The 23,898-nt window shown below is 46.4% G+C and overlaps 1 protein-coding gene across 1 annotated transcript in view; it reads right to left on the bottom strand.

The window, feature by feature from the left end:
• Positions 1–23,898, bottom strand: part of PTPRF (protein tyrosine phosphatase receptor type F) — a 362,984-nt gene that overhangs the window by 112,156 nt on the left and 226,930 nt on the right. Inside the window, exons 4-6 of the mRNA XM_065409241.1 lie at positions 20,978–21,166; positions 12,233–12,250; positions 133–243 (exon numbers count right to left, since the gene is read on the bottom strand). Coding sequence (XP_065265313.1) covers positions 133–243; positions 12,233–12,250; positions 20,978–21,166 — 318 coding nt within the window. The remainder of the gene's footprint in view (positions 1–132; positions 244–12,232; positions 12,251–20,977; positions 21,167–23,898) is intronic.

Raw genomic sequence — 23,898 nt, 5'->3', positions numbered from 1 at the left:
TGGCTACTCAAGTCACACAATCCACAAAGTGTTATCGATGCACAAAGACAGGACCACATACTCGTTCATTGCAAAGCCACACAGTTCATTAAACAGGGAGAGAGTGACCCTTGGAGAGAGAGCTGCTCTTACCTCGAACGTAAAGGTTAGCCGGAGCAGAGTAGCGGGTTCCTGCACTGTTGGTTGCAACACATTCATATTTGCCTTGGTCTGACTCCTCACTGTTCTCTACTTGCAGAGCCCCTGTGCACAAACAAGAAGACATAGACAACCCAGGTTATGGCAAGTCCAGACACGACAACTGAACAGTTGCACCACACGAGAAACACAGGCCCTACTTGAAAAGTAGCTTTCCTGGGTAAGTGTACCACCAACTGCGGCCCTCAGACTCTCAGTGGTACCTAGCTGCAGCCCCAGGGTGTCCATGCTCTTGTCAAAGGCTGGCGAGGGTGAGGTTTTTTTAATTGCATGGGAAAACCAGTTATTGATGCCTTTCCAATGGACACAGGTACTTAAATGCACTGCTTAAATAGAGAAAGCACACCCAGCTCCCTGTTGCTGACAGCATTGGATGGACAGGATTCCTGTCTAATGAAAGGACCTTTAACAGACTTTAAAATTAGATTTTTCTACTCCAAGCAGCTGAACAAAAAGTAGCCTAACCACTGCTGTTTGCTTCTTCCTCCTCCACAGTCATGGCCTCTGCTGAACAGAGCCGGGGCTTTGCCGCCTGCTCTGCCGGCTCATCCTCCCTCTTCTCCACCAAAGCTTTAGACTTGCCTTTAACCAGCTCGCTCCATGCCAGTCCTTTCCTCTCTCTCACCTGATTACAGACAGAATCAAATAGCAAAAGCAAACAATCTGCAGAACAAAGAACATCACAGAGTTCCCTTTGCCTTTGTTCCCACTCTTCCCGCCCTGGGAATATTTCACTCAGGCTGTAAGCGTCTCTGGGCACAGAAGTGATCTCGTTGCATGTCTAGCGTGCCAGGTGCACCGAGGGTACAAATGATAACAACAGCCCCCAGAACATAGCGAGAGTCGCGCTAACCACACGAGACCAAGGCTATGTCTACCCTGCGCCTGAACATTTTACACGTAATTTCCAACCCTCTCAGGTGAACTGTGGTCAACCCCCATCCACACTGGCTGTCCCACCCATGTTCAGCACCAGTTTGGCTGGAATGACATTTAACATTTCCAAGTCTGCTCTCCACCTTGTATGGATGGGACCTAAAACTGGCTGAACCTAAACTCTGCTAACTGGGCTGCAGGTGGGGCCTAGATGGAAAGAGGTGAGAAAATGATACAGACCCAGAATACACCTGGTGACAAGAATAAAAAGTAACCCGCCACTGTTAAGGCCAAATGCCCAGACACGGCTCTCTCTGCTACTCTGCCTGCTTTCCCACGGCAACAAGGAATTCATTTTTAACGCACCCCCAAGTGCTCAGATTTTTCTGGCTCCAGCAGCTTGTCGGAGGGGAACTCTGCTCACAAACCACATACTTGAACTAGAAGAAAACATTAACCCCTTTGCTTGTAAGAATTTGAACCCACTTCCATCCGCCACGGTTCAGAATAACTGTGGAGAGCAGCACTGTGAATAGCTGGAGAAATTGCCAGCTCCCTTCTTCTCAGTTCAGGCAGAGGAGGTCAAACTCAGGTTTTCATATCATTAGAAGAGAAGAGAAAGTGATGTGAATCAACCACCGCCACCTACATTATTTAGAAGGATAAATTGAGACTGTAGCAGAAGTCTGTGTGTCATGGAGAAAAAAAAAATGAACTTCCCGGAGTTCTGCCACATAATACAAATGATGCACAAAGCCCTCACTGTTGTTGCATTAGGGCTGAAAATGAGGCTTCAGAAAGACAGAGAAAACATGCTACTGCAATCACTCAATATGCTAGCTTCCCCAAACCACAGAGATCTCTGGACCCCTTCGAAATGCGGGGCCAGCCCGACATCTCTTGTGCATTATTGCTGAATTCAGGGGAAATGTTGGATTTCCACATGCTCAGAGAGGCAGCAGAGTGGGAGGAAGCTTCCTGGCCCTGACAAGCTGGAGAGAAGACCAGAATCTAGAGATGGAAAACACCTATTAGGTTATCTAGTGCATACCCAGGGGCCCATGCAGGATGGCTCCCGATTGTAACGTATTAGTGTTCTGTCCAATTCAGTTTTAAATGTGCCAAATGATAGGGCTTCCGCCACTTCCCCAGGGACCCTGTGCCACAACCTAGCAGCACTCACTGGCGTGACGATCTCTCTGATATTTAGCCCATTTTACCCCCTCTTAATTTCCTCCTATTACTCTCTAGGGTGTGTCTTCACTGCAGAGTTAACTCAGGTGCTGAGCACCCAGGTTAACTTAGCCCAGGCGTGACCACCACACTGCAAAGCCATAGCTAAAATACTGTGGCGTAACTGGAAATGCATTCCCCTGCATGTGTCACTAGGACTTCTAGGAGCATATCCCATGGTTCTCTGTGCTGCAGGAAGCGGAGCTGCTCTAGGATTTCTTCCTGGTGAATTATGGGAGAATTTTTCTGTCCTTCTGGGCACATAGGGGGGTGGAGGGGAGGAGGGATTGTGGGAAGGCACTAGAGGACTATCAGCAGCGATTTATCCTGCATCCTTACCACAAAGTGGGCAGGTTAAAAGAACATGAGAACAGCCATACTAGGTCAGACCAATGGTCCATCTAGCCCAATATCCTGTCTTCTGTCAGGGGCCAAAGACAGACACTTCAGAGACAATGAACAGAACTGGGCAATATCAAGTGAGTTATTTTTTCAAGGTGTCATTTTTTGTGTGTGGTCCTCTTACTTTTTTTTTTTTTTTTAATTGGGGTATGCATTTAATTTGAGCCTCTTTATGGTGTTTTTAAAAAGTTTCCATGCAGCTTGAAGGCCCTTCATTCTTGTGACTGTTCCTTTTTATTTCCATTTAACTAGCTTCCTTATTGTTGTGTAGTTCCCCTTTCTGAAGTTAAACAATACTGTGGTGGGTTTCTTTGGTATTTTGCCCCCCTACAAGGATGTTAAATTTAATTATATTATGATCACTATTACTGAGCAATTCCATTATATTCACCTCTGGGAACAGATCCTGTGCTCCACTTATAACGAAATCAAGAACTGCCTCTCCTCTTGGGGTTCCAGGACTACGGTTACCAAGTCCAAGTGAAAGTCTCACACTCTGTTTTTAGGCTAGTCAGAGAAGCCAGCTGGCTTGGGTTGAAAGCACCAGTAAATACAGGTGAGAGGGTTTTGTTTGAGGACAGGAGGGGGGTTGGGGCAACACAAGACAACATCCTCTTTGTTATTTAGCCTGGTAAGTAAACTTCACTGGGGCTTACATGCAAATGCAGACTTATGACCTCCCCACTTTCCTTAACCATTACTTAGCCAATCTATAGGTGCTTAACCTCAAGGCACCCAAATGTCAGAGCTATGGTGGGGGGAGGAGAGAAAAAGCAAGGGAGGGATGAAGGAAGAGACTTGCAAAGAGGACTGTTGCAGATGAAACACTATCGCTGCGTGCCATGGCCAGTGTGGACAGGGGCGTGGTTCTGAGAACACCACTTTCAGGGTATACTACTGTGATTCAGCAACAAGTCAGGCCCCTGCGCAAGCAACTTGAGATGTGTCCAGTATAGCTATGGGCACGCGGAGACAACAGTGACCAGGGCCACAGAGCACGGCCTGGAGAACGCTTGAGAGGTCCCAGGAGACGAAGGAGGTAAAAGGAAACCTCCAGTCTGTGCCAGAGAAGAGATTCTGACCACTACAAAAACAAAACCGCCACTAAACAAATGTGAAGAGCCTGCAAAATACTTAACAATAACAGGAAGCTGCCCCACCGTGATACTGTGATGGCAACCAGCAGGGCTGCGAGCATTGTTTTTCTAGTGGGAAAATGAATGGTGAAGTGATAGACACAGGGAGATGTACATGTTCCCAAATATCTGCAGGGTGTGCATGCCACAGAGGAATTATCGGAAGAGAAACAAGGGGCCAGGCCATAGCTAGGGAAAGGGGAACAATGTAGGCTGAGGAGGAGGAAAATCCCCCAGGCAGTGATGCATTTGTTTGCGGGGGAGGGACAGCTCAGTGGTTTGAGCATTGGCCTGCTAAACCCAAGGTTGTGAGTTCAATCCTTGAGGGGGCCACTTAGGGATCTGGGGCAAAATCAGTACTTGGTCCTGCTAGTGAAGGCAGGGGGCTGGACTCAATGACCTTTCAGGGTCCCTTCCAGTTCTAGGAGATAGGAATATCTTTATGGGGGAAAGCCGACTGCTGCAGAGGAGCACGTGGCTCGGACAGAGACTTCTCTTCGGGGAGAGTCTAATGATAGAGAATCTCCAGGTTCTAGTCAGGAGCAGAGGATGGAGGAGGATAATGTAAGGGCCAGATCAGATGAGAAACATTCACATAAAAAAGAATCTGACACATCAGAAAAGGGCAGACAAATAAACAGTGACAAGTTTTTAAAGTGCTTGTACACAAATGCTAGAAGTCTAAATAATAAGATGGGTGAACTAGAGTGCCTCGTGATAAAGGAAGATATTGGTATAATAGGCATCACAGAAACCTGGTGGACTGAGAGCAATCAATGGGACACAATCATTCCGGGGTACAAAATATATTGGAAGGACAGAACAGGTCGTGGGAGGGAGGAGACTTGGCACTATATATGAAAGAAAATGTAGAATCAAATGAAGTAAAAATCTTAAGTGAATCCACATGTTCCATAGAATCTCTATGGATAGAAATTTCATGCTCTAATAAGAATATAACATTAGGGATCTATTATAGACCACCTGACCAGGACAGTGATAGTAATGATGAAATGCTAAGGGAAATTAGAGAGGCTATCAAAATTAAGAACTCAATAATAGTGGGGGATTTCAATTATCCCCATATTGACTGGGAACGTCACCCCAGGACAAAATGCAGAGATGAAATTTCTTGATACTTTAAATGACTGCTTCATGGAGCAGCTGGGACGGGAACCCACAAGGGGAGAGGCAACTCTAGATTTAGTCCTGAGTGGAGCGCAGGAGCTGGTCCAAGAGGTAACCATAACAGGACCGCTTGGAAATAGTGACCATAATACAACAGCATTCAACATCCCTGTGGTGGGAAGAACATCTCAACAGCCCAACACTGTGGCATTTAATTTCAAAAGGGGGAACTATGCAAAAATGAGGTGGTTAGTTAAACAGAAGTTAAAAAGTACAGTGACTAAAGTGAAATCCCTGCAAGCTGCGTGGGTGCTTTTTAAAGACACCATAATAGAGGCCCAACTTCAATGTATACCCCAAATTAAGAAACACAGTAAAAGAACTAAAAAAGAGCCACCGTGGCTTAACAACCATGTAAAAGAAGCAGTGAGAGATAAAAAGACTTCCTTTAAAAAGTGAAAGTCAAATCCTAGTGAGGCAAATAGAACGGAGCATAAACACTGCCAAATTAAGTGCAAGAATGTAATAAGAAAAGCCAAAGAGGAGTTTGAAGAACGGCTAGCCAAAAACTCCAAAGGTAATAACAAAATGTTTTTTAAGTACATCAGAAGCAGGAAGCCTGCTAAACAACCAGTGGGGCCCCTTGATGATCAAGATACAAAAGGAGCGCTTAAAGACGATAAAGTCATTGCGGAGAAACTAAATGGATTCTTTGCTTCAGTCTTCACGGCTGAGGATGTTAGGGAGCTTCCCAAACCTGAGCTGGCTTTTGTAGGTGACAAATCTGAGGAACTGTCACAGATTGAAGTGTCACTAGAGGAGGTTTTGGAATTAATTGATAAACTTAACATTAACAAGTCACCGGGACCAGATGGCATTCACCCAAGAGTTCTGAAAGAATGGGTCCTGACCAGCCCCCATCTGCAGAGCTGATGGAAGTCACAGAGTCAAGGGAGTTTCCAAGCACTGGTAAATTCTATCAGTTCTTTGCAACTGCTCTGATTGATAGTTGTCAAATCAACGATTAACCATTTACTCACTTGCTAGTGCTGGGAAAGCCGCGTCTGTCATTTCCTCTATGCTCTGCTACCCTATAGCAAGGGCACGGGCTGGGAATCTGGAGACCTTTGCCACTGACTCTCTGGGTGACCTTGGGCAAGTCTCTTCCCCTTTCTCCACCCCAATATCTCTCTCTGTACACCTGGAAAAATGACACCGACCTTGACCTGCCTTTGGAGAGTGTTTTGAAATCTAGGGGCTAACAGCTGCTCAATAAGCGTTAATCATTACCATCATCGTCACCCAACGGGGCTCCGGCTAGGCAGGATTCAGAGGGCAGACGCCCAGCCCCACCTCCTAGTGACATGACAGCCACACTGATGATTAGACAAAGAAACTGTGACCGGATTTAAAAAACAAACAAACGTTGGAAATGTTTAAATGTTGTTAAAACACGTCTAAGGGCCCGATCATGCAAACGCTCCCTTCTGGACAACACGTGCTACACGGAGGACTCTGGCTGAGGTCACCGACTTACGTGGGGCTACCTGCCCTAGCAAGCACCACACCTGGAGGTAAGCCCTAAAACACTAACAACAAACACGGCATCGCTGAAGGAATGAGGGAGCACACTGCTACGCCTGCCAGCTCTTCCACTGGCAAGGGAGCCTCAGGTGTCAGGCTACACTGCCCTCCACTGACAGGGAAGCAAAACCTCTTCCTTCAGGAACCGCCCCTCAGCCTGCTTCCCAAGCAGGGATCAGCTACTCCCCACCATGGGCAGGGGGAGCACAGGTTGCTAGGAGAGGCATTGGCTGTGCTAAGCTGATCTTGATCACAGCTCAGGTCTGTTAAAACACAGCACAGCACTGCAAGCTCTGAGAAGAGCCCCTGGCTGCCCTCCGGGGCCAGGGAGAACAGTGATGAGGCTGGACTTTCTGGAGCTGAGGGAAGAAATGGCTGCTGCTGACTGACAAGCAGCTTTTTCTTCTGCACTTGGGCCTCCGTGCCAATCACTGCTTCATTTTGGAATTTTCTTTTTTTCTCCTTCAACATGGGCGCAGACGACAGCCCCGCAGCAGCTCTCCGAGATTCCTATCTATTCAAATACAGTCGTGCTGCTTAGGAAAAATCATTAGCGGCAATGATAGTGCTTAAAAGTGACATTTAAAAAGCGCATTGTGCAGAACATGGGGAAGGCAGATCCTGATAAGGCCACCAGTCTGGCAGATACGCTAGGGCGGGCTGGGCTCCACTCTCTCTCCCCTGTCTGTAACTCAGTGTAAAAAGCTCTCTAGCTCCAACACGAGTTTAACTCTCTGAAACCCAACCCCTGAAACAGATAGAGGAGAAGCTGCGCTGCTCAGCGGAACCCCGCAGACCCACCGGGAGCTCTGCGCAGCGTCTCTCGGGGCTACTTTTCTGCATGGAGCTCTCCCAGGCACCTGTGCACCCCCGTTTGACTCCTGGACTCAGCCACGAGGGCACAAAGACAAGAAGAGTTTGATCTTTTCCCTAGACTACGAGAATGAACACAAGTGAAATGCCCAGGAGTCAGAGGAATCGCCGCTGCATTTCTGTAAGAAGGAGGGTCACAATGCTGGTGCTAATGGATCCCAGCTACTGACGCAGACACTCTCCTTGCTCAGCCAGCGGCTCTACAGGAGACAGAATTTCACCCACCTGCATCCCTGGGCACCTATTTATCTCACTCCTCCCCATCTCTGCCCTGAACAACCTGCCCACGTTCTCCACGAGAGAGAAATCCAATGCGTGGCTTCCTCCGCAGTTGCTTTCCATGTCAGCCATTTGGGGAGCAGAAACAATGCATGGTGCTGAGGCCCGGTGCCCTCCATTTCCCCTCACTAAAAGGCACCACATAGAGAGGGGGATCCCCTCTCAGCTCCTTTTTAAATCCAGGACTTTGTCTAAAGTAATTTAAAGACCCTGTTTCTGTAGGTCACTTCTTGCTGACATACGCTGCTTTGGCTGGAGCATCTCCAATGGAAATCAGTAAAATGGAGCCACGCTGGCTTCTGCTCCATTCAAACAGAAACGCTCTCACTAGCAGCAAATAAAAAGTAGCTGCCCCCTGTGCTTTATACACAGCAACACAAAGAGAGGAGAGAACCAATTCTAACTCTGGGCTAAGGGTAAGCTGCAGAAACGGCTCCACGATGTGAAAGAGATACGTGACATAAACCCACCCACTCCATTACGACTCTAAAACCTGCCTTAGACACTGACACTATGTTTTGGCCTTGACAGACCTGGTAGTCTAATCATGTTAATAATGCTAATGAAAACTGAATGAAGTAACAGAGCAAAAAGCCATGTATAAAACAGGTATGGGAAAAAATCTGATGAGTGTCTGGACTGTGGTCTCCAGTTCGCTTCGGTCACTTTTTGGATGTGGGAAAACAATTCTGATCAAGTGAGAGCTGCACAGGGGAGTTTTACAGCCCAGCTATCAGGGGATCCGACTGGGCTTGTGATAATCCTGCCTGATCCACCAGAGTGCACTTTTCCGAAGGACAGAAGGCATTGCAGATATCCCAGCACCATCTGTCTCTGGGGCTGGGAAGAGCACGCCACCCACCTCCCTCCAGAAGCACTAGAGATGGATTTTTAAGGGCTGGCATGGGGAGTGGGGACTGTAGGATGTAGATTGTGAATCTGATCTGAGGAGATGGCAAGAGTTTGATGCTGTGGTAAATTGTCCTAAAGAATCTGTGCTCACTAAAGGAACATTGGGACAGACTCAGATGTCAAACACTTTTTAAAAAGTCTCTTACAAGCTAATAATTAAAAGAAGCATTTCTAGTATTCTTTGGCTCATGCAGTACTATGAACTTTGTACTTTATAATGCAGTCAACTTCCAGATATTATAGACAAATACACCCAGCCCATCAGTGTCGCCAATTATGCAAACAAGATAACTACAAAAATAATTTCCTTGTTAGTGCTCATTATGTTCATTACATCCCAGACCCTGATGATTGGCATGTTAGGGACCTGTTTTGGATGCCTGTGCTGCTGCTGAGGAATCAACTCTGATATACGCCAATGAGGCAGCTGGTGATGTGACTGGACCTCTGAAACTGAACGTGAGCAAATAGGAGAAAAGGGAGGTATAGAATACAAGCAGTGGCTCTTTTGGTCTCCTGGTACATTACTGGGTCTTGGATGGCTCTGAGCTCTCAATGCCAGGTATTGGAAAGGATCCCATAAATCTTCGCGGTTCAGTATCAGCTGTGAACTACAATACTAACCAGAAGGAATACTGATTTGTGTGGTTCTAGAGGGACAGAGTCCACTTGAAGTCCAGTCAGTCTACAAGCAATGAGTGACCAACAATTCCAGTAGTTACCCGCCTGTATCTCCCTGCCAACGTCTGGGGTTTTACAATCACATTCTACATTTAAAAAAATATTTGTTTCCCCCCTTTTTGAGAGTGAAAACCCCAGAGAAACAAGAAGGGAAACAGCAAAAACGACCATACACAAAGCACCATCGAAAGCACAAACACACACCAAAAGAACGAAGGAAAATACTTCCCTTCCCTGTAGTCTCCCGCACATATAGGAATCTTAGGTGTTACCTGTGACAGTAGTGTGGTAAAGACAGGTTAAGGAAGGGGAATACTAAAGCTGATGGTGTCCCTTTACTGTTTCTGGCGCTGCCCATGTGCCTGGTACGTAACCTATGAAGTGCTAATGTTCCCATGGAACAATATGTCCTGCTCCACACACCTACCATGGCAGGAGAGAACAGCCAGAAGACTCCCTGAAAGGTTGATTAAGCTCGATTCCAGAGCAATACAGAAAACTAACATTGTGTTTTATACTTTGAAAACAGAGGGCAAGGCATCATTTCCTCAGACTTAGAGCGGTTGTCATTCCTCGTCCACCTGTTGTCTAACATGCCAATCACTCGCTGGTTCCATGTCTCTGAACAGTGTAACAGAACTCTGGGACTGGCCATCAGCCAGGGCTTCACCTGAAAGGCGGAGAGATAACGTCTGGAGCTAAGAATACCGGATAACTAATAGAAGAGTCTCTCTGTGGCTGAGGAATGACAGCAGGCTTGGACAGAAAGGACAGGTTTTGTAGTAGCAGGACCAAAAGAAAAGGTTAGTCACAGAAATAAATCTCATCCTGGCTCAATGAGGACTGTTTGGAAGGAATTTCTTATCTTAATCTCCTGTTGATCATGCACTGATTCCTGCAAATGGGTCTTTCAGTGGTCTAGGCCTGTCCTCAAAGTATTGGGCTAATGCTTGAAACTCCCAAGCTACTTCACACACCAAACACCTCTCAACAGAGAATTATACAGATAGTTAGATCAACGGTCACCCAAACTGATTGTTCAAACAGAGTCAGTTTTCCTTTCGGACCAGGTTCATGGATTCTAGAGAAGCTCAAGCAGTGAACTTACCGTAAGGAGGAACAAGAGTGCAGCTGGGTATAGAACGTGGCAGAACAGTCACATCTAAGTGGACATAACCTCTCCTTTAGAAAAGTGGTTTCATCTAATCAGTTGTTATCTTTAGAAATTCAACGACCTCTGCTTTAAACAAAAGGTGTTAGGCTAGCAGAAATCCTTCAGGGAAAGGCAGAAAGGGGCACATGGCTTCTGTTTGCACTCATAGAAATGTCGTCTTTGACATTCAAACAGGACACATACATTTTAAATAATGTCAAGCACATTCTTAAAATAGCTTGTCAGGATTTGAATGGGAGGAATTTATGTTTTATGAGATGGATGATTCTTATTACAGAGAGATGTTCAGTTCCCAAGCAGGAGGTATGGAACATCCACCCGGTTCTGATGCTGAGTCACTAATGTCATCAGACAGCTGTGCAAGGAAAGGCCCAAGAAATGCAATGTGTTGTGTATGCAGCGCTGGAAGCTGGGTGCACTCAGCTAGTTAGTATTCAATCTGTCCCTTCCTTTTAGGATTTGTAATAGGAATAGAGATGAAGAAATAGTTTAAATAGCTTGTAACATCACAGCTGTCTATCTTGAAGCATTCCAAAGGTAGGAATGACACGTACATAAACCCATTCATTTTTTATAAATAAATAAATAGTTTCAATCTTTTCCCCTGACCCAGATTTGCTACACAGGCAACTTGATGCAAATACACATGAAACAGCAATTCACATTTGCTCTAAAATCACTTTACAGGAGCTGAAAACATTAATCCACAGCAACAGAACCCGTTCCAAAGAGTCAAATTATTAACTTCCAGCAGTGATTCAGTGGAGGGTGGGGAGGAGAGGAGCAGCAGCATTGGACAAATGAGATTGTATCAATTTGGAGGGGTAATAATTCTATCAAGAAATGTAGGGGTCAGTCAACAGTGGTAACAGAAATCACAAGAGAACTCAAAGGGTCTTACCGTGTAACACAGATTAACAGAGTAAAGTTAATATAAAGGGACAACTGTGAGTATTAGGCTAGAAAACCAACACTCCAATGGGAAAGTCATTACTGGTGCATACAGGCTGTGAAAAACTAGTCAAAGTCTGTGCATGCTGGGCTGTCAAACTGTAGGTGGGTTTAACTAATGAAGGCTTAAAGCAGCCAGAACTGTTTCGGATTCATTTGCTCAAAACAAATCTCTATGCTACAATTCAGTGCCAACTGGCTCCAGTGGGATGGGGCAGGCTTTTGGGTCTCCTCAGGAGTGGCTGTTCCCTCACTCTCACTACAGTACTACACACAGCTCTCAAACCAAGGGGCTGCTTATTTCACAGCCAGATTTGCCTGAACTCTCTGGAATTTATCTTCATCTGATTAGATTTTCATGCCTGTCAGCAGCAGAGTGACAAAAAGTTTGACTGTTCTCTTGTGAAAATGTTACAGTCTTAAACTGACACCACAGCGACTGATCAAAACTCCCTGTGCATTGACACCCAGCAGGTGACGGCTGTACCGTGCTGAACAGAAGTTCAGAGAGTTCTTGAAGCCGCAGGAGGAGCCGGCCCCTCTGGGACACACGGGAGAAGTGTTTCCAGTTTGCAAACTTTCCATTGAATAACCCCCTTTCAACAGTGCAACATTGCAATGGATGACTCTGCAAGGAGTCGCACTAAAAATAAACCCAAATCAACACGCTAGTGGGAGAGTGCAGATGAGCAAGAGCACTGGCAGAGTTAGGGCTGAGAGAAAAAGCTGGAGATGAGAAACACTGGTGGAGAAGGAGCAGGGCAGACAGGAAATGAAGTGATGTGACACATTTCAGCATTCTTACCTCTGATTGGTGTACCACCTGGTGAGGTAATTTGAATGCAAATAAGATTAGAGAGAAGCGTTAGTACAAAGAGGAAAGGAAGAAAATTATAACTAAAAAGCAGAAAGTTTTTTAAAGCTAGAATTTGTATTAGCGCGACAGGAATAAATAAAAAGAAACTGATGTGCAGTAAAGTCAGAGTGACACTCTTAGGTTAGTAAAGCTCATTGCTCCAGGAGTGTAGCCTCCAGCCCCGGGTTTGCCATTCCGCTCCTAGCCGCCCACTGCGCTGTAGAGGAGGTGCTGGCGACTGGCCTACCCACTCGCATTCATTATTATTCAAGCAGTTGAGATGGAAGAGACACTGGAAAGATGGTGCGGTGCCCTTTGTTGGGTAGCCAGGGGTGGGGTAGTGGAGACTGGGTGGTGTGTGAGTGTGCTGGGAGGGCCGCGGTGCTAAGCACATGGTCACTGGCATGGGGCACATTCTGGCTTTCAGGTTAGAATGACCAGTGGGACAAAATCTGCTGATTTAAAGAAATGAAATTAAGGGGACAGAAGAGCAAAGCCAGCCTCCATGAGAGCACATTTGTACAAACCCAGTATTACTTCCCTCTGGCATGGAGATTAGTGTCATATAGAACTAACTTTATATAGAAAATACTTTCAAACAAAACTACAAAGAATTTCTACTAATCCCAGTGATGAAACAATGGCACACCAGCCACGCCTCCCTCATTTCTGCCTAATTTGACAGTAGCTAGAGGAAAGAATCCTTACCCTCTTTATAAGGGAGCTGAAGATCATTTTTACATGCTGTAATGCAGTGCATCTTATAAGGAGGGCTTTTTGGTACTGAGGTCCAGTTGACTTGACGCAACAGACAGCAAAAGTTTGTTTTATCATTGGGTTTAAGATTAGCATGTGGGGCATCAACCAGTTATTGCCCTGAGTTTACTATGTGGTTAATAAACAATATATAGATTCAAGTGTGTGGAAATCCAGGTAGGCAAATTGGCAGTGAACCCCTCTAATCCCCAGTTTTGTCCCCTTGGTCTTATTTTGCACATATGAAGGCTGTTAGTACAAGGGAGAGATTCATGCATATCTAATCTGTAGGCAGTTCATGGTAGGTGTTGGTTTTATGCAGATTTGTAAGATCTGAATACCAAGCACTTACCAAAGAAAACTGAGGAATTTAAACAGACAGAAAACAGGGTTAAACAGGACACAGAGTGTCAAATCATCTTCAGTGTATTGATTAATAAATACCAGTATGCATACACGAGTGCTGTGTATCTCAGATTTACAGCTCCCCATTCCATTATCCACAACAATGCTCACCCAATGGGAAACAAAGAAAGACACTCAAAGAGTTTCTGTAAATACAAAGAAGGCAGATTTTAAGCATGTTTAACTTGCCTCTTAAAAAGTAATTAAAATATTTACACTTATTATCTCTCTCGCTTAACTACTGTTCCTTTAGGCAGAGGCCTTGTTCAAATCAGGAAAAGCAATCCTGCCTGCTCATTGTAGCATTCTCCTCAGCCAAGATGACATTACTCCACTTCAGCTTTATGGCTGCTTATATTTTTTGATGTTTTTGTCCACAGATGAGTGAAGCATCAGGGAAGATCTTGCTGTCGCTGAAGTTGTGGGTAATCTCTCCTTTGCCATAGTAAATCTGCTGCCTATTTATCTATCTTGGTAACTGCCGCTACCCTTGACAGAACAGTGATAGCCAGAGATACTTGCACAGCACTGACGCTGCACAGACAGGGAGCAGAGGGTGATTCCTCATTGCCCAGGTGGAGAGTTTGTAAGTGCTCAGCTTTCTCTGAAGCCGTTGGTTTTCTCTGCCTATTCCACCCCCACATAAAAAGCCTCAGCACAGATGGTCACTCCTCACACAGGCACGGAAACGACACAGACAACACATCCCTGGAGCAGAAGCCAGGAATCCCTTCCCTGCTCTGGGCCGGCTGAAGTGGGGTTTATAGTTTTACGCTGACACCGCGGAGATTGGAAGCCAGTCGTTAAATCTACCCACCACAGTAGCTAGGCCCTTTTCTCTGATACGCGACTGTCTACGCAGAGCTCCAGCAGCAAGTGTGCACTTGGAACAGATTCCCTCAAGCTAAGTGCAATGGGCTCGTCGTCTCCTGCATCGCAGCTCAATCCCCCTGGCCTAGCAGCGTAAACCAGCTCTTGCAGGAGGCTCACGGTGCTGAAGAACAATATTCATTCAGGGGCCTAGTTACCCTGCCAGGCTTGGGACATTTCCTTCTCCACTCAGAGGAACACTGATGTGGGGATGTTTGTGGAAAACGGCCTTCGAGGCGCTCCTATAACACTTCCCTGTGGGATGCTCAGCGTGGCAGAAAGAACACAGGCAAGAAGTCCTCAAAATCACAGGATAAGGCCGATTCCCCCTCGTACCCCAAAAGGGCTGAATTACAGCACAGACCATGAAGCTGGCAGCATGACAAACACCTGAACAGCTTAATAACTGAGCCCAGCTTGTGTCCTGTGATAGCCAGACAGGCTTATGACAAAGGGCATCCCAGTTACAAGCTTTCAGCCTAGTCCTTTGTCTGCACTGAAGGGCTGAAGGGCTCATCGTAAGTGAGGAGAACTTATCAGTTCACCACCTCAATAACTGGCACTAAATGAGCCTGGGACTCAGTGGACATGGAGCCTGGGCCCTCTCCCTTGCTGGAGGTGCAGGTTGATGCACGTTGGCAGGAGAGTATGTAGGGGAAGCGGGCACTGCCACTGTCTGTGATGTACCCGTTCTCTAGATAAGTGTAGACATCAGTCTCTGTGGCCTTGCCTGACCCATAATTCCCCACTGGTGCAGCTGCAGCCACCACAGCGATGATGGAAGCATTAGTGCGGACAGGACGTTAGTGTTTTTACGGGTGGGTCCGATGGCTCCACCCAGAGCAGAAACACCAGCAGCTGGGTGGCCCCAGCACTTCCCACTGGTGGAGAATGAGGGGCTGATTTCTGTTGACACAGACTCGCCTTAAGGCTGTCAATCCAGTACCTCTTCACTAACACATAGTTCACCCTTAAATCCCCCCCGGAAGTAACCCTCCCTCCCCTGACTCCAGTTTCCGATATCTCACATTGAACGTAGCAGGGGGCTGGGTTTAGCAATACCCCCATCCCAGAAAGCTCAGTTCAGCTGATATTGGCTAGTTTCGAATGAAGCCCTATTTAAGGCAAGCTATTGTTAGGGAATGTGACAACAAGAGAGAGAGTTACTTACCTTGCACAGTAACTGTGGTCCTTCAGAGCTTTACCGGAGTGGGCCCCATTACTGGTGTGTGCATACACCTCATGCACTGACAGCCACATGGACAAACATTCAAAGAACGACAAATTCTTACTCTGTAGTTCATCTCTCTAAACGTTTTGTCTGTCTGCTGGCAGCGGTGTTGTCTGGCCATGTCACACCCTTCACATGGGGAACTGGGTCCTTTGGACCATGCCTCCTCGCCTCTTGGGAGTGCTATTCTGCAGTTCTTCTTTTCAGCCAGATGCCCATCTGCTTTCTGGATTTACAACCTGATCTTGACAGGAGGCGAGAGTCTCCTGCCAGACTCTGAGCCCCTTCCACACTTGATGAAATAAAGCATTTTAATGTTCTTGGATTCGGTAAGCTGTTTGGGACAGGGACGATCTCCTCCGGTGCGTCCGTGCAGTGCCCCGTGCAAAAGGGCCCCAAGCCTGACTGGGGCTTTGGGGCATTATTGGAATGTAAGCGGGAGAAGCAGGTGCTCAGCTTCTTGCAGATCACTGTCTCAGATGGCTGAGTGCTCCAGTGATCTGACAATAGCAATAGCTTCTAGACCAGTGGTTCTCAAAGCCGGGCCGCCGCTTGTTCAGGGAAAGCCCCTGGCGGGCCAGGCCGGTTTGTTTACCTGCCACGTCCGCAGGTTCGGCCGATCGCGGCTCCCACTGGCCGCGGTTTGCTGCTCCAGGCCAATGGGGGTGGCAGGAAGCGGCGGCCAGCACATCCCTCGTCCTGCGCCGCTTCCTACAGCCCCCATTGGCCTGGAGCGACGAACTGCAGCCAGTGGGAGCCGCGATTGGCCAAACCTGCAGACGCAGCAAGTAAACAAACCGGCCCGGCCCGCCAGGGGCTTTCCCTGAACAAGGGGCAGACCAGCTTTGAGAAACACTGCTCTAGACTGTCAATCACAAGTAACATCTGAAGAGTGGGCATCTATGTGAAGCAGCATAGCTGGAGAGAACATGTTTGCTAACAACTCAGAGTGCGTAACTACCCTGGGATAATCTGGTTAAGCAGCCGCATACACGGCCACCATGCAATGAGGCATCAAACTTGCACTGAGAGCGATTGGGGGTCTTCTGCAGAGCCATGTTTCATGACTCGAATATCAAATTAGCTGCCTGTTAGCAATCGCCAGGTCCAGGACACAGTTCTAGTCACTATGAATTAAAATACATCATCACAGGATGACTCTTGTTAAACAAAGTTGTTTAACAGATGCAGAATTTTTGGCATCACAAAACAGTGCTAGTGAAACATTTCCTCCTCTAACCTCAGTGGAGGTGGGGGGAGAAAGACTTTGTTTGTCTAACCTGTTTTAAAGAGCAGGTTAGACAAACACCTGTCAGGCATGTTCTAGATAATACTTAGTCCTGTCTCAGTGCTGGGGACTGGACTAGATGACCTACTGAGTTCCCTTCCAGTCCTACACCTATGATTCTTTGTTAGCATTCAGGACAAATGAAACAGCTGGTTCCAACATTGCTTTCTTACTTTTTTTTTATTTTTTTTACACATTTTATCAGACAATTTTCTCATGAGCAAGGCAGAAACGCTTCCCTGAATATGAATCCTGAACCCATGTGTTGGAAGCGACCAAGAGTTTGAAAGGTCTGAATACCATAAACTTGCAAGAGGGTCCTTCAGAGAGCTGTATTGGATTAAAGGTTCTCTGCTCAAGACCCTAAAATTCAAAGTGAGCTCCTGAGCATCAACAGAAATGCTTAGGCCTGGTCTACATTGGGAAAATTGTCTCCAAATCACTAACTAGTTTGAAAACAAATTCCCCTAAATCTATTTTAAAACCAGTTGGAGCCATAATGTAGACTAGGCTCCTGGTTGCCTGAACCTGTTTTAAAACCACCTAGTATATTATATCTCTACATAGATTTAAAATCAGTTTAGCAGAGCCAGTTTTAAAATGTCAAGTATCAGGGGGTAGCCGTGTTAGTCTGTATCCACAAAAACAACAAGGAGTCCGGTGGTACCTTAAAGACTAACAGATTTATTTGGGCATAAGCTTTCGTGGGTAAAAAACCTCACTTCTTCAGATGCACCAGACTCCTTGTAGTTTTAAAATGGTTAGCATTCAGGGTAAATTTCTCCAGTGCAGACCAGGCCTTACATCCTGCAATCTTTGTCCATGATTATGAGGCACTGACGTGAAGTTGTACTTCCAGGAGAGAAACACTTGGGGCTTTCTGAGTGATTGGTTTGTTGCAAAGCCTACTTACCACAAGAGGAAGGAGATACTGGTAAGTTTAGTACCGGAAATGTTTAATACAGCAAGGTAGGATCAGAGTCCCTTGTCTTGATCGTGGATTGTCTATCTGACAAGCTAGAGAAGATCTTGTACCTACTGCTGTGTTGAACTCTGGAGAACAACTGTATGTATGTGAAATAGCCCCACCCCAATTTGCGATAATACACAAGACTTGACATTAAGGAACAGAAAGATTTTGTTCCTGGGTGAGGATACATTCCTTTTATAAAAATAAACTAAAGAGCCAGGCTAACTATAAAATGCATGTACGTATGTATATAAACAACCGACAAGTGGCAGGAACAACACCCAGGACATACACGAATAGGAGTTTTCTTTCTGACAAAGACTCCAGCTGGTAGTGTTATGGAACTAAAACTGCCTAAGGCTACGCCTGGTCTTCCTCGCAATGCACATGCTCTCCAGGACCCTGTCAGAGGAAGACTAGACCTCTAGAAACTGCTGGACAGAGCCCATCTTGAGTATACATGGTCTGACTGCACACTATTGCAAAGCTTCTGCCTGAAGCCCCCTAGAGCGCTGCCAGCCCAGATACATAGGAGTGTCAGAGGAGAGCACCTTTTCTAACTATCTGACTTATCTATCTAGCTGTTCATACTGTACTAGGAGCCGGAAGAAATAAAGGGGGAAAAACTCGCTCTCTCACAAGAGAGAATTTAGATTTCCAAAGCAGCTTTGGCATTTTCAGACTGACATTCAATATGTCTGAGGTAGAACTCTGGCCCTTTTGGAAAATAATATATAACAAACGACTGTGTTGGGTGAAGACTTTGGTTAGGAAATCACGTATATGAAATGGCTAGACTTTACTCTTTCTATGCAACCATTTTAACTACATTCCATCGGTCTGGGTCTTATTAGTTTTAATTAAATTAAATGAAATAAGTTTGTGCTCAGACTGAGACAGTCTGTGCTGATACCAGGCTGCCTGGGAGATACTGTTGTATCAGATGATTTTGCTCTAAATGGAACAGAGACTCCTTTATGTAGGAAGATTAATACTGTATAACGAAATGCTTGTTTACATTTATTTTCCTCTGAAAAACAACTTTCCTTCATTATCAAATTCTGCTGGAATCTCTAACAGCAGCTGGTGGATTGGATCGGGGACTGCCTGACCTATTACACTGCTACAAACAGACAACTCCGGGAGGCAAGGAAGGGTCCGTATTCCATGCCCAGTTCTAGCTCAGATTGTACTTACAGGAATGACCACAGAAGCTGGCAAAGCCAGAGCCTCATGGGGCAAATTACTTGATTCCCACTTTTGTTGGGGGGGGGGGGGGGGGGGAGAATCTTCATCCGAACCTTGGCTTTGAATCCTCCTTTCCCACCCCAGAAAACAAACCCCTCACCCGCACGTGGAAGTTTGCTGTGCTGAAACTACACCAAAGTCTAATCAATTTCTCTCACAGGGCTGAGGATGTGTGTTGCTCATTGATTTCTAAAAGGTTCCCTTGATACCTCCCTTAGTAATTATAGTGTCTTCAACAAGCAGTCAAATTCTAGAGTTTGAATCCCCAGTGAAATTCAATTGAGACGTCGCTTGAGAACAGGAAAAAGGAAACAAAACTTGGAGACTATGGCAGGGCTTATAGTTTTTACACTCTAGCTGTCTCTCCAAGCTCGCCCAGCAGACAGGAGATGGACAAGTGCCCATAAAGAGGATGCAGACAGCAAGTGCATCAGAGCTGCCTCGCTCATGTACAGTTTTATCTGCGGACGCTGATTTAGTCAGTTATGAAAAGCAAAATATCCATAGGCACTTTCCTACTGCTGCTTTCCTAATGCCGCCAAGAATAATTAACGAGTGTGATATTTTCTTTCAGCACAAACCTATCAAGATTAAACCAGGTTTGTGGGGGAGAAAAGCTAAAGGTCACTGTGAAATTTCCTAAGCTGGAAACGTATTAGTGTAATTAGTGCTCACTAGCATATCTAGGTGAAACCAGAATGCCAGGCTAAGTTCTAATGTAGGCGACAGAGGTTGCTAATTACCCACTCTCCCAGTTAAAGGCTGTTTCATGCTAGCACAAGAGACAGAGCACCACAGAGGGCTTGCACAGCGAGGGCACACATTAAATGTCCATGTTATAAGGAGAGAACATAGGAATGCCCTAGCAGCACTGGACAAGGCAATGCCTTTGGGTGCCAGTAGATACCACAGGCAGGCAACACAGGCTGCATTAACTTATTGCAACCAAGGATCTTTCTAGTCAGGAGGCACTCATATCAACTCCACTCCCTTCTGCGCTTTCAATGGAATACCATAGGCTTCCTTACTTCCAGCCCCGTGGTATAGTGCTGCTATGCATTATTAAACAGCTGCTGTGTTTCACCCCAGATGTGGCTGCACTTGAGCAATAGATTAAGCAATCCTTTTATGTAGTTTAATTTTGTAAAGGGTTTTGAGATCCTGGAGGATGGAAAGACATGACAGAAATGCAAGAGATCATTATTAAGAGGCCCAAGTGCATTTCCATGCATTGGAGCAGACTAGTTTGTGACAGAGTGTTGGAGAGAAGCCTGCAGCATGTATTGCACATTCTTGTATTTAACTCGTTAAATAAGAAATGAGAAAGTGCATCCTGGTAACCATGTTTCTGTTCTTGAAATCTACAGACCAGCCATTTATCTGCTACTCGGCTTCTTGGTTTTTCTTTATCCTTGTTCTGGCGAATTTGGAGACTGGTGAAGACTTCCAGAGAACAAAGAGTGTTGTCTTGAAGGCTCTGGGCCATGACGTAGCAGCCTCTGTCCTTGACACTAGCATCCCGTGTGCTGTGTTCTCCATTCTGTTCTAGAGAGGTTCTTACATGCGCTCATCACTGTAGGATCTGAGCGCCTGCTGAGCTGGGGTGAAGTGTCTGACCTTGCCCTGGATCTGAGGCAGTCTCATTGTGAGCTATCCTCCTCAGCCAACACCCCGACTGACAGAGGAATCTATGTGATGTGCCCAAAGGCATGTCCGTGCTAATCTCTCTCTCCAGCAAGCCATGATATCCTGCCAGAGAAAACTGGCCCCCAAAGGCTGGTTTTCATATCATAATGGGGACAAAGTTAACGTCTGGGTTTAGGTGCATAGCTGCACTTCAGAGTAATATGCAAAAAGCTACAATGGCAACAGGCCGGGAGGGAAGAGCGAAGGAGAAGGGAAGCCTTACTTGCTTTGCGGCCTTACCTGAACGGAGCTGCTTGATTCGCCCATTGCTAGCTGCTGTATCCACAGGAAGGAAGTCCTTGAACCAAGAGATTTCAGGATCGGGGTTGCCACTGGCAGCGCAGAGCATAGTGGCTGTGCGGGCCTTTTCTACCACCTTCAGCTGCGGGCCCATGTCAATGGTTGGAAAGCCAGATGGGAGGTGATCTTCTGCAATAGGAAACAACACACACCAGACTGATGAGTTACAGTTCACACAATAATGGGATCATAGTCCTGGTGACAGCAGTGCCTCTGCTGGAGAGCATTACCCGACTCCCCCACTGCAGCTATGTCCACACTACGGCCTACGTCAGCAAAATGTACGTCGCTCAGGTGTGAGTATTCCACCCCGAGCACCATGTTACACCGACATAAGCACTCGTGTGCACAGCGCTATGTTGGCAGGGGAGTTTCTCCCGCCGACAGAGCTTATGCCGCTCGTGGAGGTGGGGGTTTTATGCCAATGGGAGAGCTCTTTCCTGTCGGCATAGAGCATCTTCACCAGACGTGCTGCAGCGGCTGTACGTATAGACATGGCCTGAGAAACTTGCAAAACCCCCAAAGCACTCTAGACTCTATAACGAGCACTCATTGCAGCAACAGGGGCAGCCGCTAAATGTAACTCTGTTTGAATCAACTGCCTTGGGACATGCCCATGATTTTCACTGATATGTAAGCTCCATCTATTGTCGTTAATAAACTCTAACAGCAGGTGTTTGTCTTTATGCAAGAAGAGAGATGTGTTCTGGATGCTACACAGACATGCAGCCAACACCAGGGCCAAATAGGCCAAGGCACCTTAAAAACAAACAAACATACTAAACAATACAAGTTGTCAAGAGAGCATAAAGAAACACATTTCTCCTTTCTACTAGGCATGAGTCTTCCCAACGGAAAAATCCATTACAAATCGCTCCCTGCCCCAAAACCTGGTGTTAAAGAGGTTATTAGAAACAAACGAATGTAAACTTTACATCTAACCATGAAGAGCAATGCCAGGCTGTGCATTAGGAAGCTCCCGATGGACTTCATAGGCAGCTGAAGGCATCGGAGGTGTGTGAGAGATGCCTAATGCACGTGCTGGCATGGCTTACTGCTATATTATAAATGAAAGCATCACAATGCTGAACTGTTAAAAGCACAGATATAATAGACTGGAAAGGAAAGGCCAATTCCGTGTGCTGCTGCCGTACGTTCACAGGTAGGCTTGCCTGAATATGTTAGGTAGCCTGTGCCGAAAAACTGAGGAAGCTCCAGAACAGCCATTCAGCAAACAACTGCAGGACAGAGCTCATTTATTCACTTCCGTGGCAAGATGTACTGTACTCTACTAAGCCTGAACGGCACTAAAAAAGGACATGCTTCCACGGGGAGAGAGAGCCAGGAAAACATTAAGGATCCTTAAAAGCACTAAAAAATCAATTATTTTCAGCCGGCCCCTATTTTCTCTAGTTTGAGAGCAGAACTTAAGCAAACCCTCTCCTCGCCTGCTAATCCGACCCTTCCACTCATTGAAACGTTTCAAACCTACCAGGCCCCACAGTTCCCCCAAAGTCCCACAAGATTGTGACCCCACCATACTCCGATTTTTACATTCCTTTCACTGGGATCCTACCCTCCCCATATTTTACCTACCGTCAGAGAAGCACTAATAACAAGATATTTTGATTGCCTCTTTTATTTTAAAGTTCCACATTTGCAGCACAAACTAGGACCATTTGGTGACTAATCTTAAACATCCTTTCCTAAGATCTCGGGAGAATCCCCAAGACACTTCCCGCCTGTTTGTACATCAAGATTCTACAGCACAAGGCAACATCTGCTGTAAACAAAACAACCCACTAGAATGTTGCTTCTGTGTTTGGATGCGAGGGGCAGCCAGGGTTTTCTAAAGGGAAAAACCTACTGAGGCTTATTAAGAGCATAAGCCATATTTTGTCTCCCAGTCTGGCCTCCCTAGAAACCTCCCCCGTACCAGCAAACATAAGAGGTTTTTTGAAAGGTATCACTGAAAACTAGTTCCTTTTTTTTATTTGCACTCCATTGATTTTCAAAGACAAAAGGCATACATACAGAGCTTAAATAGAAAGACACCAGAGCCAGCATTCAATAACAAGCAACAACAGCACTGACACAACCACAGCACACATTGCACCTTAGTTCACAGGCGACACAACACAGTATAGTGTGGCATAGACTAAACTGCGAAGGGAGATACACAAACAGTGGTAAACAATTACATTCCCTCGGCGCACAGCCAGCTGTCCTTAAAGCCCAGCCCCTTGCTATCTCCGATGCGAAAGCAGATGTTCAGTCTGGGGAGGTTGAAACCCCAAAGGGCTTTAATTTAATACCACGCTGAATATTTACAGTCTTTGCTGGCTTGCTTAAGCGTTTACACAGAACACGCTAAGCAAAATATCACGTAATTAACTTGATCCAAAGCATGCATGGAGATTTAGCATTAAACTATCACTAAGGCTGCGAGTTTGTCACGGAAAGTCACGGATTCCGTGACCGCTGTGACTTCTGCAGCAGCCGGTGCGCCTGGCCTGGGGACAGCTCAGGCAGTCCCTGTGCCAGTTGCACCGGCTGCTGCTGGGGCAGTCTCGGGCCACCCCCGCAGCAGCAGAGTTTGGGTATGGGAGGGGGCAGGGGGTTGGGACACGAGATGGGGTGAGGAGGACTCTGGGCGGCGCTTACCTGGGGGGCTCCCCGGAAGCGGGGACATTCCCCTCTCTCAGCTCCTAGGTGGAGGCGTGGCCAGGCAGCTCTGCGTGCTGCCTCCACCTGCAGGCACCGCCTCCGCTGCTTCTATTAGCAGCAGTTTCTGGCCAATGGGAGCTGTGAAGCTGGTGCTTGGGGCGGGGGCAGCTTCCCCTTTCCCCCAAGCAGGAGCA

This window comes from Emys orbicularis, chromosome 8, assembly GCF_028017835.1.
Source record: "Emys orbicularis isolate rEmyOrb1 chromosome 8, rEmyOrb1.hap1, whole genome shotgun sequence".
NCBI lineage: Eukaryota > Metazoa > Chordata > Testudines > Emydidae > Emys > Emys orbicularis.
This window is presented reverse-complemented; position numbering and strand designations above follow the sequence as displayed.